Here is a 19,284-nt window from a genome sequence, read left to right on the forward strand (position 1 = left end):
CCTATGAAACTAATTCATAGTAGTGGACAAAACAAATTAAAAGCCCTACTCTCCCAAGGTTAACCACTATTAACAATTTGGTAAATATGCATATTTCTTTATATGTGAACATATATATTTATACATTTTCCCTTTCATGAGTTAGAACATATAATAGTACTACTTTTGTAAATTGTTTATTTTATTCAACAGTGTCTTATGGAATTTTTCCTAAGTCAGTTTATATAACTTAAAAATAAGAATATGGTGTTCTACTATATGTGGTTAAACATAGTTTGCTATGCTTAATGGTGGCCACTTGGTTTGCTAATATAAAAGCGCTTGCGGTTAACATCACTTACTCATTCACCAAACATTTTGTGAGCTCCCAATATGTGACATGAGTCCCTGATTGCATGTACCGTAGATTTATGACAAGAAGATAAACAAGATTAAAATTATGATGAATAAAATTCAGCATGCATTATGCCTCTTGGTACATATATATTTATTCAATTTTTTTATAAGAAATATTTTCCTCTAAAATATGGTAATTTACATTCCCATAACCCAGAAAAATAATGCTTGTTTTTCATACCCAGCCATAATGGGATGAAGTTACAACTTTTTATCTGGGTGATTTTTATAGGCAGGTTAGCACTTCATTGTCTTAATTTGTCTCTGCTTAGTAATGAGATCTTTAACGTTTTGTATGTTTTTGGTCATTTGAGTTTCCTTGATAAATTAATTGTATTATTTCCCTATTTGTTAAATGGGTTTTCCTTGTTCTTGGTAATCTGTGGGAGAGTTTTTAATCTAAGGTCAGGGTTAGTGTTCAGCTTTTATGCTCAGTCTAGACTGTGGCCAGCGTTGATGTTCATTGGTGTACTCATTTAGAACAAGTTCTTAAATGCTTTGGATATCATCCCTGATGTTATATTATTCTTCACTTCTATATGTGACAAATATTTTTCTGATTCATTATTTATCACTGTATTGGTTTTCTATAACCACATAACAAATCACCGCAAACCACAATGGCTTAAACCAACACAAACATGCTGTCTCACAGTATCTGTAAGTCAGGAGTCTGGGTATAGGGTAAGTGCCTCCTCTGCTTAGGGTCTCTCACCAGGTTGAAATAGAGTTGTTTGCTGGGACTGTGATCTTGATGATCTTATCCTTGCTTAGCGTACAGGTATTTGGCAGAATTCACTGTACTGAGGTTGTGGGACTGAGGCCCACGCTTTCTTGCTGTTGTCATCCTGGGACTATTCGCTGCTCCTAGAGGCCGCCTGCTATTTCCTGCCACACAGCCTCACCACAGCAAAGCAGTTTGCTTCTTCAAGGCCAGCAACGGAATTTCTCGTTTTGAATCTTTCTGATATCAGGGAAGCCCTGACTCCTTTTTAAAGAACTAACCTAATGAGATCACGTCCACCTAGGATAGTCTTTTTTTAGATTACCCAAACTCAGCTGATTAATTACATCTGCAAAATTCTTCCACTTTTGCCACATAGCATAATTTAATCATAGCATAGTCACAAGGTGCATCTACCATGGGGGAGAGGACTCTTCGGCGCCATCTTAGAATTCTGTATACCACAGTCTCTAAACTGTGCTTCCAGTGTCTCTTCTTATCAAATGCGTTAGATCTTTGTTATATAAATTTGTCAGTTATTATGAATACTATGATTTCTGATGGTAGTGTTGAACTTAGACATCCCATCATGCCTGGGATTGTTAAAATACATACTATATTTTCTCCTAGGTACATATATTTTTAAGTCAACTTTTGTAACTTGTGAGTGTAAGGGATAAAATGTTAAGTATTTATTATGTAATCATCACGCACATGTAAAATGCAGCTAATCATATTGAATTTGCATTATGTGTCATCTTATAGTAAAATTTAAAAGCAATCACTAGCCCACACCAAATAGAATAGATGACTGTCAGCATTTTAATGCACTTTTGGGGTCTTTTTAACACACACACATATATATGTTTTTGTTTTTAAGATATGTATGTGTGCAAACACATACACTTATGTTTTTGTTTTTTAAAAAGAAATGTCATCACAGTGTGCTTTTACTTTTATGACCATTTTTCTTAAGACTTCATCAATCATTATTCAATAAAATGGAATCATATTAATAAACAATGCCATGCTAAACCTCCATAGTGCATTTGTGAGGTGTTTTCCTGAATTATTTGACCATAGATCCCCATTTTTAGGAAGTGTCTTGCAGCAGCAATGTTTCATAAAATACACAGTAAGAAGCATTGCTTTACTTTTTTCGTATTTATAACACAAAATTTTATATTCATAACTTTTCAAAGAGCTAATACTAGCCCCCTTCCACTCTAGTCACTGAACATACATATCCCTGCCCAAGTGAGTACTTTTCGTTTATGCCTCCTCATGCAGAAAAGATACCAACTGACTGGGAATCAAATGCTATCCTGACTGAACTGTAATTGAAAAGCTACCTGTTTGAGAACCATAGTTCTAGAGGTGCGAACTTTGCCTATGACCACTTCTCTACCATAGACACACCCAGAGCTTCTGGTCTTTTTTATGAAATGGTTTAAAATTAGGCACATGTGTACATAAACACACACACACTCTCTCTCTTTCTCTTACACATACACTCACACACACACTAGTGGAGACCAGTTCTCTCTAGAAATTAATACTGAGACATATTTTCACTGAAGTGAAAACTATTTTAACAGTGTATCTGTGTTTTAATGGCCAGTCCTTTAGGGTTTTCTGCAAAAGTGTTGCCTAGGAGATAATTTGGTGAAGAATACTGCTGCTTGGAAACAACCTCTTACACATGCAATTGCACTAAACACATCTGACAACACCACTGTGTATTTTAAAACCTTCCAGCTTTGCAATGTGCCCCTTGTACTGGCAGCATCAGCAACACCTGGGCATGTTTTTAAACTGCAGAAGCTGAGACCCCTCTTCAGAAATTCAATTAAATTCTGCATTTTAACAATATCTCCAGGTGATTAATATGCATATGAAAATTTTAATAAGCCACTCCTTTAAAAGACTGCTTAAAGAGAATGACTTTCTTAAAAATAAACTTTTAAATTTAGGATAGTTTTAGATTTACAGGAAAGTTACAAAGATATCCTGGAGCGTTTCAGCCTGCCCTCATGCTGTTTCCCCTGTTGTTATCATCACATACTTTATTTGGACTTCTTTCATTTTTACCTAATGTTCTTTTTCTGTCCCAGGTTCCTCGCTTGGATACTGCATAACAGTCTTCATTTAGACTACTCTAGATGACAGTTTTTCAGATTTTCTTTCCTTTTGATAAACTAAACAGTTTTGAGTGGCATTATTCTGAGATTTTGTAGAATGTCCATCAATTTGGCTTGTCCAGAGCATGCCCTTATGATGTACAGTTTGTGAATCTGATTTACATGGAGGCAGTAGCATTGAGCACTTTCCAAGAACAAGGATTTTGGCATCAGACCTCCTGAGTCTGCATCCCATTTCCACTACCTATAAGCTGTGTCCCTGGACAACTATCTAATGTCTCTGTGCCTCAATAAAAAGGATCAATGACACTATCGATTTTATTGGATGGTCAAGAGAATAAGAGAAGATAATCACATAAAGAATTTACAACAGCAAATGACACAAAATGAGTCCCCTTTTTTATATTATACTTTAAGTTCTGGGGTACATGTGCAGAACGTGTAGGTTTGTTGCGTAGGTATACACATGCCATTGTGATTTGCTGCATCCATCACCCTGTCATCTACATTAGGTATTTCTTCTAATGCTATTCCCTCCCCAACTCCCAACCCTCTGCTATCCCTTCCCTAGCCCCCCACCCCCTGACAGGCCCCAGTGTGTGATGTTCCCCAGTGTGTGAGTGAGAACATGTGGTGTTTGGTTTTCTGTTCTTGTGTCAGTTGATGAGAATGATAGTGTCCAGCTTTATCCATGTTCATGTAAAGGACATGACCTCATCCTTTTTTATGGCTGCATAGTATTCCATGGTGTGTATGTGCCACATTTTCTTTATCCAGTCTATCGTTGTTGGGCATTTGGGTTGGTTCCAAGCCTTTGCTATTGTGAACAGTGTCGCAATAAATATATGTGTCCATGTGTCTTTATAATTGAATGATTTGTAATCTTTTGGGTATATAACCAGTAATGGGATTGCTGGATCAAATGGAATTTCTAGTTCTAGATCTCTGAGGATTCGCCATACTATCCTCCACAATGGTTGAACTAAAATGAGTTCTCTATAAATATAGCTGTTGTTACTGTTGTTGTTGTTGTTGTTGTAATTATTGTTAAAATAAGAAATAGGCCTATCTCTTAAGGAATTCATGGTCCAGTGTGGGAGGCAGATATGTAAACATAAATTACCATGTTCATTATCATAAGATATAAAGTCAGTGTTCTTGTTCCATCTTGCTTTGATTTTCAGGCAGTCAGTATTGGAGGTGAGTTTTGCACTGATTAAGTCTTGGAATGTTGAAGGTAGGATATTGCAAGTTCTTGGAATGCTGGACATGTATGGGGAATTAGTTTAGGACAAAAGTTTGCATATTAAGGACACATGGGTGATACAGTTGGAGGAGGTTTAGCTGAGTGTGTTGTTTACAAGCAGGCAAAAGTTGGAATGCTGGAAATGTTTGCAGATTTAGTTCATAGTGAAAGGATTGATGGAGGATTGATAATACAGTTGAAAGAAGCTCATCTGAATCCTGTTCACCCTTGTTTTGGGCACTTTGGAGAGCACATTGAAAGTATGATAAATTTTTTGTTCCACAGGCTCATACCCACTTCTTCCATATATCAAATTGATGCAAGTAACAGGCTATAGGCAGATTACTGGGTATTTGAAAAGGGGAATGGGAAGAAAAGGCAGTTTGGGGATTAAATAATGAAGAGTAATAAAGTAGATAATTTAGTACCTATCTCAATACCTATCTTCAGACAAAGGAAATAACAGACTTTGTAAGTTTCTTCTTATGAAGCAGAAGATAAGAATTCCTGCCCTGCTTTGAGGCATTTTTTAAAAATTATTTTAGAATCTACTTTAACATAAATATTAAGATATATTAAAGAAATACTAAGAAATTTTAAAAGTTATAACCATTTGGATAAGTTTTATCAATATGATAATAAATCTTTGTTTCTCATACAATATATTTTTTTAAGACAAGATCTCACTGTGTTACCCAGGCTGGAGTGCAGTGGCATGATCTCAGCTCACTGCAGCCCCAACCTTCTGGGCTCAATTGATTCTCCCACCTCAGCCTCACAAGTAGCTGGGACTATGGGTGCATGCCACCACACATGGCTAATTTTGTAGAGACAGAGTTTCGCCATGTTTCCCAGCTGGTCTCAAACTCCTGGGCTCAAGCTATCTGCCCACCTCAGCCTCCCAAAATGCTGGGACTACAGGTGTGAGCCACCACACCTGGCCTCATACCTAATTTTTATAAAATTGTCACTGAGCCCGTAATTCTCGCTCCATTTCTGAATCACATTGTAACTTTACTGGTCTATTTCCTTTTTTTTTTTTTTTTTATTTGAGAAGAAGTCTCACTCTTGTCCAGGTTGGAGTAAAGTAGGGTGTGATCTTGGTTCATTGCAACATCTGCCTCCTGAGTGCAAGCTTCTTTCCTGCCTCAGCCTTCTGAGTAGCTGGGATTACAAGTGCCACTACCACATTCAGCTAATTTTCTGTATTTTTAGTAGAGACAGGGTTTCACCATATTGGCCGTGCTGGTCTCGAACTCCTGACCTCAGGTGATCCTCCCACCTCAGCCTCCCAAAGTGCTGGGATTACAGACCTGAGCCACTGGGCCCAGCCTATTTCCTTTTCATAGCTTCCGCAAAATGATGAAAGGTTGAGTCACTTCATGTCTTCTTGATTCCACTTTTGCAATTGTACCGATTGAACGAGCTTTCCCTATAGTAACAGCTGAGCTACCTGGCACTGTACTAATTATATAGTTGCATGATGACTGATTTCCCCAGTGATGGCTAGAAGTTGCAAGATCATTAAATACAGCCTTCATGTTTACATGCGTTTTGAAGTACAGTAGTACCCCCTTTTCTGTGGTTTTACTTTCCATGGTTTCAATTACCTTTGGTAAACTAAAATAAGATATTTTGAGAGAGAAAAAAAGAGACCACATTCACATAAGTTTTACTACAGTGTATTGTTATAATTGTTCTATTTTATTATTAGTTATTGTTGTTAATCTTTTGCTGTGCCTAATTTACAAGTTAACATTTATTGTAGGTATGTATGTATATGAATAAACATAGTATATTTAGAGTTCAATACTATCCATGATTTCAGGCATCCACTGGGGGTCTTGGAACATATCCCCTGTGAATAAGGGGAAACTTCTGTATTATATTTTTTAAATGGTATTACGTCATCAGTAAATTCCTTGAGCTACTCAAGGATTTATCAGTCTCTGTACTATTGATATTTTGGGCTAGATTAATCTTTGTTGTTGGGGGCTGTCATGAGCATGTAAGATGTTTAGAAGTATCCTTGGCCTCCTACCCACTGAATACCAGCAGCACGCTTTGCCCAGTTGTAGCAAGCAAAAGTGTCTACAGCCATTGCCAAACCCCAAGGGGACAAATTCACTCCATGTGGAGAACCACTGAGCCAACCTATTATATACAAATCACTGCTGAGAGGCTACAATGTAGTGGGTAATATGCTATCTTTGGGGGCAGAAGACCTAAATTGAATTCCCAGCTCTACCCACAACTCACAACTAGCTGTTTAACCATGGCAGAAGTGCTTACTCTCCCTGGGTCTTAATCTCCTCATCTGCAGAGTGGGCAGTGATAGTTTCTACCTGGTGGCATTATTTTGAAGATAAAAAGGTACTATGTGTACATCTATATTATGTATAATATATATACACACACATTGCATATATATGACCTAGCCAGATGCATGATAAAAGGAGGACCTCAAAAAATATTAACCCCCTACCCCACAACTTTCCCTTAATATTGGGGATATTTCATTCACATGTCTATTGATTCATGCATTTATTATTCATTTAATAAATTTTTATTTAAATGGCAAAACATGGACTCATTGAAATTAAGTAGGGAATATTGGCGATGTGTTAAAAATTGGCCCTGTTAACATATAGAGGTAGATTCAGAAACATTAAAGCATAGGGCTGTGGAGTCTAATAGAACTGATTTTAAGACTAATTTGTACCATTTTTTTTGGAGATGGGGCAAATTAGTATCTGCTGAGATATATTGATTAAATGAAGCAAATGCCTGATACATAGTAACATTCTGCACATGTAATTTATAAATTCCCAATGAGTGGTATAAGTAAGAGCCAGTATAGTTATAGAGGTCTTTGTGGAGGAGCTGGCATTTGAAATCCTAAATATGTTTAGGATTTATATAAATAGAAAGGACATGAATGAATATTCCAAGCAAAGGCATAGATGAAAATGGAGGAGATAAGAATCTTTGGGACATAATATGTAAACCAGTTTCTGAAGCTGGGAGGTCATACTGGGAAACATTCCATATTGTTTAGGCAGACTATGTAATGACACTTGCAGAACTGGAAAAGATCTTAAAGTCACGGAATCCAAATTGTTCATTCCGAAATGTTTCATTCTGAAATCAAAGACCCAGAAACAGCAACTGATTTGCTGAAAGCCACTTAGTCTTTGAAAGAGTTGGTACTAGAATCTAGGATCACCACATAGACCCTTATCCTCTTCTTGCCCTTAAAGAATACAGACCAGAGAGAGATCCAAGATGGCTAATCATTAGCAGCTCGGGATTGTAGCTCCCACTGAAAGCGCAGAGGACGAGAGGATGCCACACTTTCAGATCAATTTTTGTTGCTCACGCACCAGGAGATTTCCAGCAGAGGGTCCCCACTTCTTGCCAGCGCGACTCTTGAGGCGGGTGAGGTGGTTTTGCCGCTGCCTTGGTGCGGCGGTTCTTGGTGCAGAGTCAGAAAAGCACCATCAATCTTAAAGCTGCTGTTTTGGCCGGCACAGTGGGTTGCTCAGATTCTAGCGCCGGGAATCAACAAGCTGGACATCCATTCAGAAACCCAACTATAAAGACGGTAATTATAAAGACCACAGATGAATAAATTTATAACGAAGGGAAGAAACAAGCCTAAAAAGGCTGAAAATACCCAAACTCAGAACGCCTCTCCCTCTACAGGGGACCACAGCTCCTCATCAGCACCAGAACAAGGCCTGATGGAGAAAGACTGTGTTCCATTAACAGAAGCAGGCTTTAAAAAGTGGATGATAAGAAACTTCTGGGAATTAAAAGAACTTGTTCTAACCCAATGCAAAGAAACTAAGAACTTTGAAAAAAGGTTTGACGAAATGTTAACAATAACACACAACTTAGAGAGGAATATAAATGAATTAATGGAGCTGAAAAACACAACACGAGAACTTCGCGAACTATGCACAAGTTTTAACAGCCGAATTGATCAAGTAGAAGAAAAGATATCAGAGGTCGAAGACCAACTTAATGAAATAAAACAAAAAGACAAGATTAGAGAAAAAAGGATAAAAAAGAATGAGCAAAGTGTCCAAGAAATATGGGACTATGTGAAAAGACCTAATCTACGTTTGATAGGTGTACCTGAATGTCATGAAGAGAATCAATCCAAGCTGGAAAATACGTTTCAAGATATTATTCAGGAAAACTTTCCCAACCTAGTAAGGAAGGACAATATTCAACTCCAGGTAATACAGAGAACACCACAAAGATATTCCTGAAGAAGACCAACCTCAAGGCACATAATTGCCAGATTCACCAGGGTTGAAATGAAAGAGAAAATACTAAGGGCAGCCAGAGAGAAAGGTCAGGTTACCCATAAAGGGAAACCCATTAGACTCACAGCAGATCTCTCAGCAGAAACCCTACAAGACAGAAGAGAGTGGGGGCCAATATTCAACATCCTTAAAGAAAAGAACTTTCAACCCAGAATTTTACATCCAGCCAAACTAAGCTTCATAAGCGAAGGAAAAATAAAATCTTTTGTGAACAAGCAAGCACTCAGAGATTTCATCACCACCAGGCCTGCTTTACAAGAGCTTCTGAAAGAACCACTACAAATAGAAAGGAACAACCAGTATCAGCCTTTCTAAAAAATACCAAAAAATAAAGAACATCAACATAATTAAGAAATTGCATCAACTAATGGGCAAAACAGCCAGCCAACATTAAATAACAGTATCAAACTCACATATACTTTATTAATTCTAAATTTAAATCGACTAAATCCCCCAATCCAAAGACACAGACAGGCAAAAAAAGCCAAGACCCATTGGTATGCTACATCCAGATCCATCTCACATGCAAGGATACATAAAGACTCAAAACAAAGGGATGGAGAAAAATTTACCAACCAAATAGAGAGCAAAAATAAATAAATAGAAAGCAGGAGTTGCAATTTTTGCTGATAAAATACACATTAAAGCAACAAAGATCAAAAGAAGCAAAGAAGGATATTACATAATTATAAAAGGATCAATGCAACAAGAAGAGCTAAAGATCCTAAATATATACGCACTCAATACAGGAATACCCGGATGTATAAGACTTATAAAGAGACTTGGACTCCCACACAATAATAGTGGGAGACTTCAACATCAATATTAGATAGAGCAATGAGACAGAATGTTAACATCGATATTCAGGACTTGAACTCAGATCCGGAACAAGTAGACTTAATTAACATTTATAGAACTCTCCACTTAAATACACAAAATATACACTCTTATCAGTACTACATCACACCTATTTACAGGTTTAAATGAAATATCGGTTGGCTGCTTGTTAATTATTTTCTTCCCTCATTTTTTTTTATGTCTCTATTATTAAACACAATTACAGGCATACCTATTTTTAGACTGCATTCTAGCCCGGGCAATAAAGCAACACCCCTGTTCTCTCTCCCTCTTCTTCTTCCTCTTTCTTCCTTTCCTTCATTCTTTTTTTTTATTCTTTCTCTTTCTTTCTTTCTCTTAAAAAAAAAAATACAGACCAAAGCTATTATAATAAATAGAATATGTTGTGAACATTCTTCACTTTATAGAATAACTTACCCGAAGCCATACTTTATTCAGGCCAAACAGAGATGAACAGAGATGACTTAGGCTGAGCAGAGACAGCTAACAATCCAACAAGCACGTGTTTATTGATTATCTGTATTCCAGACACAGGATATAATGCTGAAAAATTCAGACAAGGCCTCTGCTCTCACAGAGCTGCTGTTAGAGAAAATAGTCACAAATACATTATTATTATTGTTATTTTTGAGATGGAGTCTTGCTCTGTCACCAGGCTGGAGTGCAGTGGCGCAATCTCGGCTCACTGCAACCTCTGCTCTTGAGTTCAAGCAATTCCCCTGCCTCAGCCTTGTGAATAGCTGGGAATACAGGTGTGCGCCACCACGCCCAGCTAATTTTTTGTATTTTAGTAGAGATGGAGTTTCACCATGTTGGCCAGGATAGCCTTGATTTCCTGACCTCATGATCCATTTGCCTTGGCTTCCCAAAGTGCTGGGATTACAGGCGTGAGCCATTGCACCTAATTTTTTAACTAAAGAAAAAAAAATAATGATAAATGCTTGGTAGAAAATTAAAATAAGGTGGTATGACATAAAATGATTGGATGGCTACTTTGAGCTGGAGGATCAGGCAAGGCCTCTCTAAGTGGGACATTGGGGCTTAGATCTGAATGACATAATATTGAAATTCTGTACAAAAGACTTCCAGTCAGAGGGAACATCAGGTAAAGAGGCCCTCAGGCAGGGGCGAGCTTATTAATTTTCAAAGTAAAGAAAGAAGGCCAGTGAGTCTGGATTTTAGTGGGCATGTAGAAGGAGAAGCAAAGTTAGGTAGGTCAGCATGGCTCTGATCATCTTGAGTTATATAAGCCAGGATAGGGAGTCCAGATTTTATTCTCAGTGAATTGTAAAGCTACTGGAGCATTTTATGCAGCAAGTGATCTGATCTGCTTTATTTTTTAGGAAGATCTCTCTAGCTACTATTTGAAAAATGGATTGCAGAGGGGCAAGGAGACCAGTTATGAGACTATTGAACTGGTCCAGTTGAGAGATGATGGTGGCTTGGACTAAAGTGATGGATATGGAGAGAAGTAGAGTTATTTGAGGTATTTTTTGGATGTATAGAGGACAGATGTTAGCGACACTTTGAACATAAGAAAGAAGATAGGAATAAAAAAAAAGAAGATAGGAATTAAGGAGAATTCTAGATTTCTGGCTAAAGTAACTGCGTTAACTCCTTAAGTTTCATTTACAAAGATAGTACCTATCAACTGCTGCTTTGGAGTCTGAGATTATTATGTTGGCAAAACAGATAATATTCTCTGCCCTTTTGAATGTTATATGCTACTGGATGATTCAAAAAATAAAATAAATAAGATAAGTATGTGTAGATGGTGGTAGGTCTTGGCATGGGATCTATTATAAATTTTGTGGTCAGATCTAGAAAGTCTTCACTGACAAGGGTACGTGTTAAGAGATGTATAAAAGGCAAGGGAGTGAGCCATACCTACATCTACTGAAAAAGCCTCATGAGCACCCAAGTGGGGGTATCAAGAATAGAGTTGGATGCATGAGTCTGAACTCCTGTGAGAGGTCAGAGTTGAAATTACAGGTTTATGCCTATATAGATGTCATTTCAAAGATGGGACCAGAAGAGATTACCAAGGAAGATGCAGGTAGAGAAGGGAAGGCACTTCTGCAACTCTCCAGTATTTGAGGGCCAAAAGGAAGAGACAGCAGGAGAAACTAAGAAGAAAAAGCCATTGAAGTAGGAGGAAAAACAGGTAAGCATGGTATCAGAGAAACTCAGACATTTCAAGAAAGAAAGAATGGCCAAGTCTGTTGGTTATTACTAAGGGTTCATGTAAGATAGGGATGGATACGATCATTGGATTTGACAACGTGGAGCTCATTGGTGACCTTTACAAGAGCAATGTCAGTGGAGATGGGGACAGAAAGCCATGAAATTACCTAAAGAGAAATTGGCGTCAGTGAAAGAGGGAAGGATGTAAGGGTGAAGACATTGAGTTCAGAGAGGTGAGATTCAGATGACAAGTGGAGAGTTTGTGTCCGAAACAAAGAGCGATGCTTTGTTCACAGTAGGAGGAGGAGAAGCCAAGAGTATGAGTACTGATGCAGATAAATAGGGAGATTCGATGACGGAAAAAGAAGGGAATTTTGATCTGATTGCTTCTCCTTTTCTCAGTGAGGTATAAGGTAAGTTCATTGACTAAGGGTATGAGAGGTAGGCCTTGGCAACCAGGTTTGAAAGGTGAGGAGATGGTGTGAAATGGCTGCTTAAGTAACTGCCTGATACTTTCAACTTGTAAGTGGTTCTTCTCAGATGCTGACTCAGCGTGCTTTTTATCCCACAGCCAAGAGGCTGGAGTCCTATCAGGAAGCTGTCTCTGAAGATGAAGATTTCACAGACACACTCAGCGGTTCCGTAAGCAATATGGCAAAACCGAGAGCCCCCAGCTGCGGGACAGTTCATAATGGGCCTTTGGGAAATAAGCCCTCAAATCATCTTGCTGGGAGCTCTGTTAATCTAGGAAGTGGAGAAGGAGCCAGTGAAGTGCCTCATTCCAGACAGGCTGCTTTCAGTAGCCCCATTGTAAGTGTGAATGCATGACTAGAATCTTGCACACCCACAATGTTTGGTGAAAGAACAGACCTGTAATTATGATAGAGTCAAACTCTGTTGTATTTTCTACCTTATAAGAGACTACGTGATTGAAGCTCAGCAAGATCCCTACACATAATTAGAAGTATAAACAAACAATATCACACTATCCTATTTTTAAAAAATAACTCAATGTTGAGAAGTAGTATACCATTTCTGAAAAAATATATAATGTTTCTGGTCAGGGCTGATCATGTGTGAGCCTGAAGAAGGCTGCCTTGGTTTAAGAATTGTGGCTCACTCTCAGACCCAGCAAAGCTTACCAGAGTTATCTCCTAGACAGATAACCATGTGTAATTTATAGGGACATTCATAGGCCATGTAATACATTGAATTACTTTTTATCGCTCTGTAATCTTCCAAATCCCATCAAACTTGTGGCTTCTTCCCCATTCCTAGCCTCCAGATGGTCATTTTCTAATATATCCATTTCAGAGTTCAGCAGGATGTGTTCGTGAGTTCCAGTGGGAAGTGTCACGAACTGTTTAGTCACATCCATTAACAAATTCATTTTACTCCAGAAAAACTAGAGGACCATGCAGAAGATGGGAAAAAGAGGGAAAGATGCTGCGTGAAAAAAATTAGAAATCAAAGTTTTGCTGTATTTAAAATTACCTCTATAAAAGTTCGATTTCCTTCTCTGCCTTTTACATTTTATACCTGTGTTTTACCAAGATGAGGATTTCCCAGCCACCAGACTGATAATACCTCCAAAATAGGCGACATCACAAGAATAAATCAGCTTTGGGGAAGCTTTGTGTTTCTACATTGAATCTATTGTATGGTTTTCATAGTAAAGACATGATATGAGTAGACCCCAGGGGTCTCATTTGTCCTGGAAAGACCTTGAGCTTCTCAGGATCCTGGCTCTTCTGAAATTGTCAACAAATGCATAATTACAGCAACTGGAGTGATCATTTCGGTTCATCTCATTTCTGTGGCACTAATATAAAAACTATTATATTATCTTAGCCATATGTCAAGTGATTCCAAGACTTAATGTTTCTCCAACTTTTGAAATGGAAGAAGAAAGGGATGCACACAGTTCATTCTGTATACTCATTATAAGGCCATATCAGAAATATATTTTTCTTCGATTTTCTATCAATATATTTTCTTATATTTTGTCTTTTTATCTATCCTTGTGTTGAACTTTTTCATTTTCCATTCCCCTGAAAGTAAGAACATGTTGGCTCTTGTTTAGACAGAAGCAGCACAGTTTGGTAATAAGGTGAGTCTGTGCCACAGCTTATTGGTTTCCTGATCAAACCTCACCCTCTTCGTGGAACAAATAATTGGTTTTTCTTAGCTTAAAGTCTTTGTCCCTTTGTAGATACAATGTACGTTGTCTAAAACATATTGTCTCTTCATATTCTGCCTCTGTCCACCAAATCTGGTGAAATATTTATTTCTTTAAGAACTAAATTAAATATCTCCTTTTCTGAAGACTCACAGATTCTCTTCTTTCAGCTTCCGAGCTCTGTTTATACCATTCCTATGTCCCTTCATCCACATGGCATTGGCCTTATTTCTGCCTCTGGCATTTCACCATTAACTCCTTGAGAGAAGGATTTGGTCATCTTGAATCAACATCTAGCACAATTTCTGGCATGTCTGTTCTCAATTAAGTATCTTTAAAGGTTGTTGAAGGAAGCTACTTACCAGGCTGTCTTTTCATCTGGGACATTTTATTTTCATTTGCTTTATACTCCAATGTCATTGCTGATTATATGGATGCTCTTGTGTTGCTGTTATTGTTGCCACTGTTTTGTTTGTGTTTTGCAAAACCATACCCTTAATATATAGAATAGCAAGGTCCCGGCCTTCCTCAATATATAAGATTATTTCTCAGTCTTTGTCTAAGCAAGTTGATTTTATCCTTTTTGAGGACTAAAGATTATTTTGAGAAAGCTATATAATCTTTGATCTGAAAAATGAGCATCTGCAAATACATCATATAAAATTCTAAAAGCCCATCTGAGGAGCCCAGGTAAAGAACACCAGCTTGAAGGCATTCTGAGAGTTGTGATGTCTAAGAGTGGAAGGTTGTAAGATGGCACCCTTCAAAGGAGGCGAGCTGTGAGCCAGCAAGTGAGGATGCTAGGCAGGCTGCTGATGCAGATGTGCCAGCCTTTGGGCATTAGAATGTCACTGAGGCCCGTGAACCCTGGGTTCATATTGCCTTTTTAGAAATAGAGACCTTTACTTTGTAAGCCAGTATGTTTATTTGTCTTTCATCCTCTGGAGTTTTTCATTCAACAAGTATACTCTTTATTCTGCATGAAATGCTCTTCTCTTAGATCTTTGTATAGCTGTCTCCTTTCTGTCATTGAGTCTCAACTCAAATATCTTCTCAGTGAAGCCTTCTCTGCCACCTAGTTCCAGGTACATTCCATCTCTCCCTTGTCTCTCTCTGTCTCAATATAAAGGCACCTTATTTATTTGCTGTTGGGATTGTTTTGGATCTACTGTCTCCCCCAGGTAGAATGTGAGTTTCATGTAAGCCAGGATCCTGTCTGTTCTATGTACTCCTCTTCTCTTCAGGGGTGCCTGATACCACAGATCAGCAATAAATATTTTTGGGATAATAAATTTATGAATGAATTAATGGAAGGCATGACACAATACTGGGCATGAAGATGTAAAGTGATTAAGACATGGCTTCAGCCTTCAGTTTTGTTCTAGGTAGAGAAGATGGACATATAAGCAAATAATTATAGTCCTGTATTAAAGATGTAGTCATAGTAGTTAATCCAAACTATAGTAAGGCCACAAAGAAGAGAGTGATTAACTCTAAGGGAGTGAAGAAGGATTAAGAAAGGCTGCCCAGAAGACCTACAATTTAGGATTAAAATAGTGAGCAGAGAGGTTCACAGATTAGAAGGGGAGGGAAAGGCATTTGGAGCTGACAGCACGTGGTACATGCAGACATTCAGAACCACAGGGTCATGGGAGAACATGGCATGCAGCAGAAATTGTCAGCATTTGGTTATTGACCTTTGTCTTTTTTTTCAGGACTCTGCTGTTTAGGAATCAGTGGGGAGGGAGTGGTGGCGATAGAAGTTATTTGTGTCCACTCTTAAACCAAAGTTGCAGTGGTGGAGTAGTGAACCCTTAAACTGAGTGGAGTGGCATCTGGCAATGAAATGAAAAACTTTGGGTACGGGTGGAATCAGGGAGGAGTAAAAAAAGAGTATTAGAGCTCATCGGTCAACTTTAAATCCCATCTAAAGTGTCTTTGTCCATTACTCAGTTGTGGGTTTTTCTAAGTTTTGCACAAACAATTATAGTGGGCTGATGCTACTCTCTTTTTTAAAACAAAGTTAACATTTAAATTATATGGAAGCCATTCGAAAGATTCAACGAACACTATTAGAAGGAAAAGGGAGTTTTGGCCTGTTTTTGCTTGCTTAATTTGAATTTAAATAGAGGAGGGAGGAAAAAAAAATAAAGGAGTAAACCTGAACGTGAAATCTACAACTTAGTAGGAAGGCATGATAGGAATAAGGGTAAATGAGATAGACAGTTACCATGCATGACTAGAACAAAGTTACTAGACTCTCATCAGGAAACCAAATAAGGCTCTGTTTACATTATGGGAAGCTGTCTGCATCATACTCTGTAATCTGTGCTTTGATTAGAAGTATAAATTTTCTTGAATATTAAAAAGATACCTACTTGAGCCCAGTGGGAGGAAACGTGTTTATTTTCCAAAGAGTAACATCTTTTTCATCTGTTTATTTCTCTCTCATTCTTTATGTGATATGAAATTAGCAAATGATAGTAACATATGATAATACACTTTTATTGCTTACCCATGTGTCAAGTACTGAGTTAGGGATCCAAAGATCAACATGGTATGGTCCTTATTTTAATGGGCCTTCCAAATTCTCTGGGGAGAGATTCCATACATAGGTAAGGAATCATTTAAAGCAAGATGGTTTGAGCCTGGTTCTGAAGTTAAGACATTCAGAGAAGGCAGAAGCTGACAACCAGGAAAAAAAGAGCAAAAGTTAATAATGTAATCATGAGTCTCATAAGGAAGATTTGAATCTTGGGAGAAACAGCTACGGATACAGTCATGCAGATAAGAATTTCATGTGGTAACTCTATGCCTTCACCTCAATTCAGCGACTAACTTCTTAGCCACTAGAGGGATAGCAGGGGGTGGAGGTTAGGGGAGGGTTAGCATTAGGAGAAATATATAATGTAGATGACAGGGTGATGGATGCAGCAAACCACCACGGCATGTGTATACCTATGTAACAAACCTGCACATTCTGCACATGTGCCCCGGAATTTAAAGTATAATAATAATAATAAAAGAAATTAACCTATTCATCTATTTTAGTTGGACCAACTAAAGCAAAAGAATGATCCATGCCTGAAGCTTCTTTGTATGTAGACCTTTCTTTAAATCTTCTGGGCTCTGTCATGTATATTGTTTTATGGTGCTTTTCAAGGTCCTCTATGGTCCTGACTTTATAGATTTTTCCCACTCTATTTTGACAGTACTTCTCAGCATAGTTTTGCTGATCAGAGCCACACAACCCCACTTTCACACTCTGTTCCCACTCACCTCCAGCTTGGGCCAACTTCAGAATTGCTTCCATTCTCATAGCCACAGCACAGCCTTTAAGTCATGCAGTCACCTGCTTCCCTGAATTGACGACAGAAATAGTGTCTTAGTCCGTTCAGGCTGCCATAACAAAATCCTGTGTATCTCTGCTATTATGTATTTCAAAATGAGAAAACACTCAACTAGATTTGGTGGAAACTAAACTCCTGTTTTGTTTAATAGTGAAGATGGTTTCCATTGATAATGTGCATTCTGGATTTTCCATTTATTTTTATATCTTTTATTTTCCTATTCTCACTTCCCGTGACACAGTACACATTAGAATTGTTTTTAGAAAAATCAAGTTCACTATCTCATGATTCATTTAGATCTTGGCTATAAAAGTTGTTTCTCATGTTGATTTAAAACTAATGTTTATATGCTTATTATAACAACACACTGTCTTAATTGGATCTTCAGGAAACAGATGTGGTACCAGACACCAGGCTTTTAGACAAATTTAGTCAGATCACACCCCAGCTCTTTATGCCACTAGATGAGACCATCCAAAATCCACCACTGGAAACTTTGTACATCATTGACTTCTTCATTGCATTGGCAATTTGCAACACAGTAGTGGTTTCTGCTCCTAACCAACCCCGACAAAAGGTAAGGTCTTTAATGCAAACAAGGGTCACTTTCCAGAAGAGAATTTTGGGTTTAAATGTATCTATACTGAGCCTGATATATGGATAAAAATTATAAATAATAGCAGCTATATAACATTTAGTTAGCATTTGTTCTGTGCTCTGCACTTACCACGGCTGTGTCATGAGTCCCCAAACCCCCAGGCTGCAGACCAGTAACAGTCTGTGGCCTGTTAGGAACCAGTCTGCATGTCAGGAGGGGAGGAGAGGGCCAGGGAGCTCTGCCTCCTGTCAGATCAGGAGCAGCATTAGATTCTCATAGGATTGTGAACCCTATTATGAACTGCACGTGCACAGATCTAGGTTATGCCCTCCTTATGAGAATCTAACTAATGCCCAGAGAATCTAACTAATACCTGATGACCTGAAGTCTTACCGAGCCAATCAGTGGAAAATTGTCTTCACAATACCGATCCCTGGTGCCAAAATGGTTGTGGACTGCTGGTCTAAGGGATTTATTGGTATTAACAAGTTTAATCCTCCTAACAATCCTGAGTTAGATGCTATTACCCTACTATTCTCCATTTTACAGATGAGACTAAGTAATTTTCCCAGGGTAACAAAACAGGTTTGTGGAGAGATGGGATTTGAACCTAGCAAATATAGATAGCTCAGTGTTACCATATTATATGCCTCTAAGAAGGTAGTGATGAGAGCAGTTGTTTTTGCCTTATTTTGCCAAATTGAAGCTTTCTTTGAGGCTTCTGAGACCTCCAACATCATATGTAGTATATCAATCAAAATATACAGTATTGGATTCAATTTCTTGTTTAATGATAATGTATCTTTTTGCATACCAGTTGAGTTAGATTTAATCAGTGTAAAATCCAGTACATTACCAATCCAGATTTTTCTTTCCTTTTTTTTTTTTTTTTTTATTTGAGACAGAGTCTCACCAAGTCTCTCAGACTGAAGTGCAGTGGCATGATCTCAGCTCACTGCAACCTCCGCCTCCCAGGTTCAATCAATTGTCCTGCCTAAGCCTCCTGAGTAGCTGGGCTTATAGGTGCCCACCACCATGCCCCACTAATTTTTGTAGTGCTGATAGAGACAGGGTTACACCATATTGGCCAGGCTGGTCTTGAACTCCTGACCTCAGGTGATCCACCCGCCTTAGCCTCCCAGAGCGCTGGGATTACAGATGTGAGCTGCTGTGTCCTGCCTTTCTTTTTTTTTTTTTTTTTTTCTGAGACAGGGCTTCAACTCTGTCATCCAGCTTGAAGCACAGTGGTGCAATCACAGCTTACTGTAGCCTTG

The 19,284-nt window shown here is 38.2% G+C and overlaps 1 protein-coding gene across 1 annotated transcript in view; it reads left to right on the top strand.

The window, feature by feature from the left end:
- ATP10D (ATPase phospholipid transporting 10D (putative)) overlaps nt 1-19,284 on the top strand; it is a 106,308-nt gene that overhangs the window by 51,316 nt on the left and 35,708 nt on the right. Inside the window, exons 10-11 of the mRNA XM_032274098.1 lie at nt 12,455-12,693; nt 17,801-17,989. Of these exons, the coding sequence (XP_032129989.1) occupies nt 12,455-12,693; nt 17,801-17,989 (428 nt within the window). The remainder of the gene's footprint in view (nt 1-12,454; nt 12,694-17,800; nt 17,990-19,284) is intronic.

Source organism: Sapajus apella, unplaced genomic scaffold, assembly GCF_009761245.1.
Source record: "Sapajus apella isolate SASKATOON/1434 unplaced genomic scaffold, GSC_monkey_1.0 scaffold5, whole genome shotgun sequence".
In the NCBI taxonomy this organism is placed as follows: Eukaryota; Metazoa; Chordata; class Mammalia; order Primates; family Cebidae; genus Sapajus; species Sapajus apella.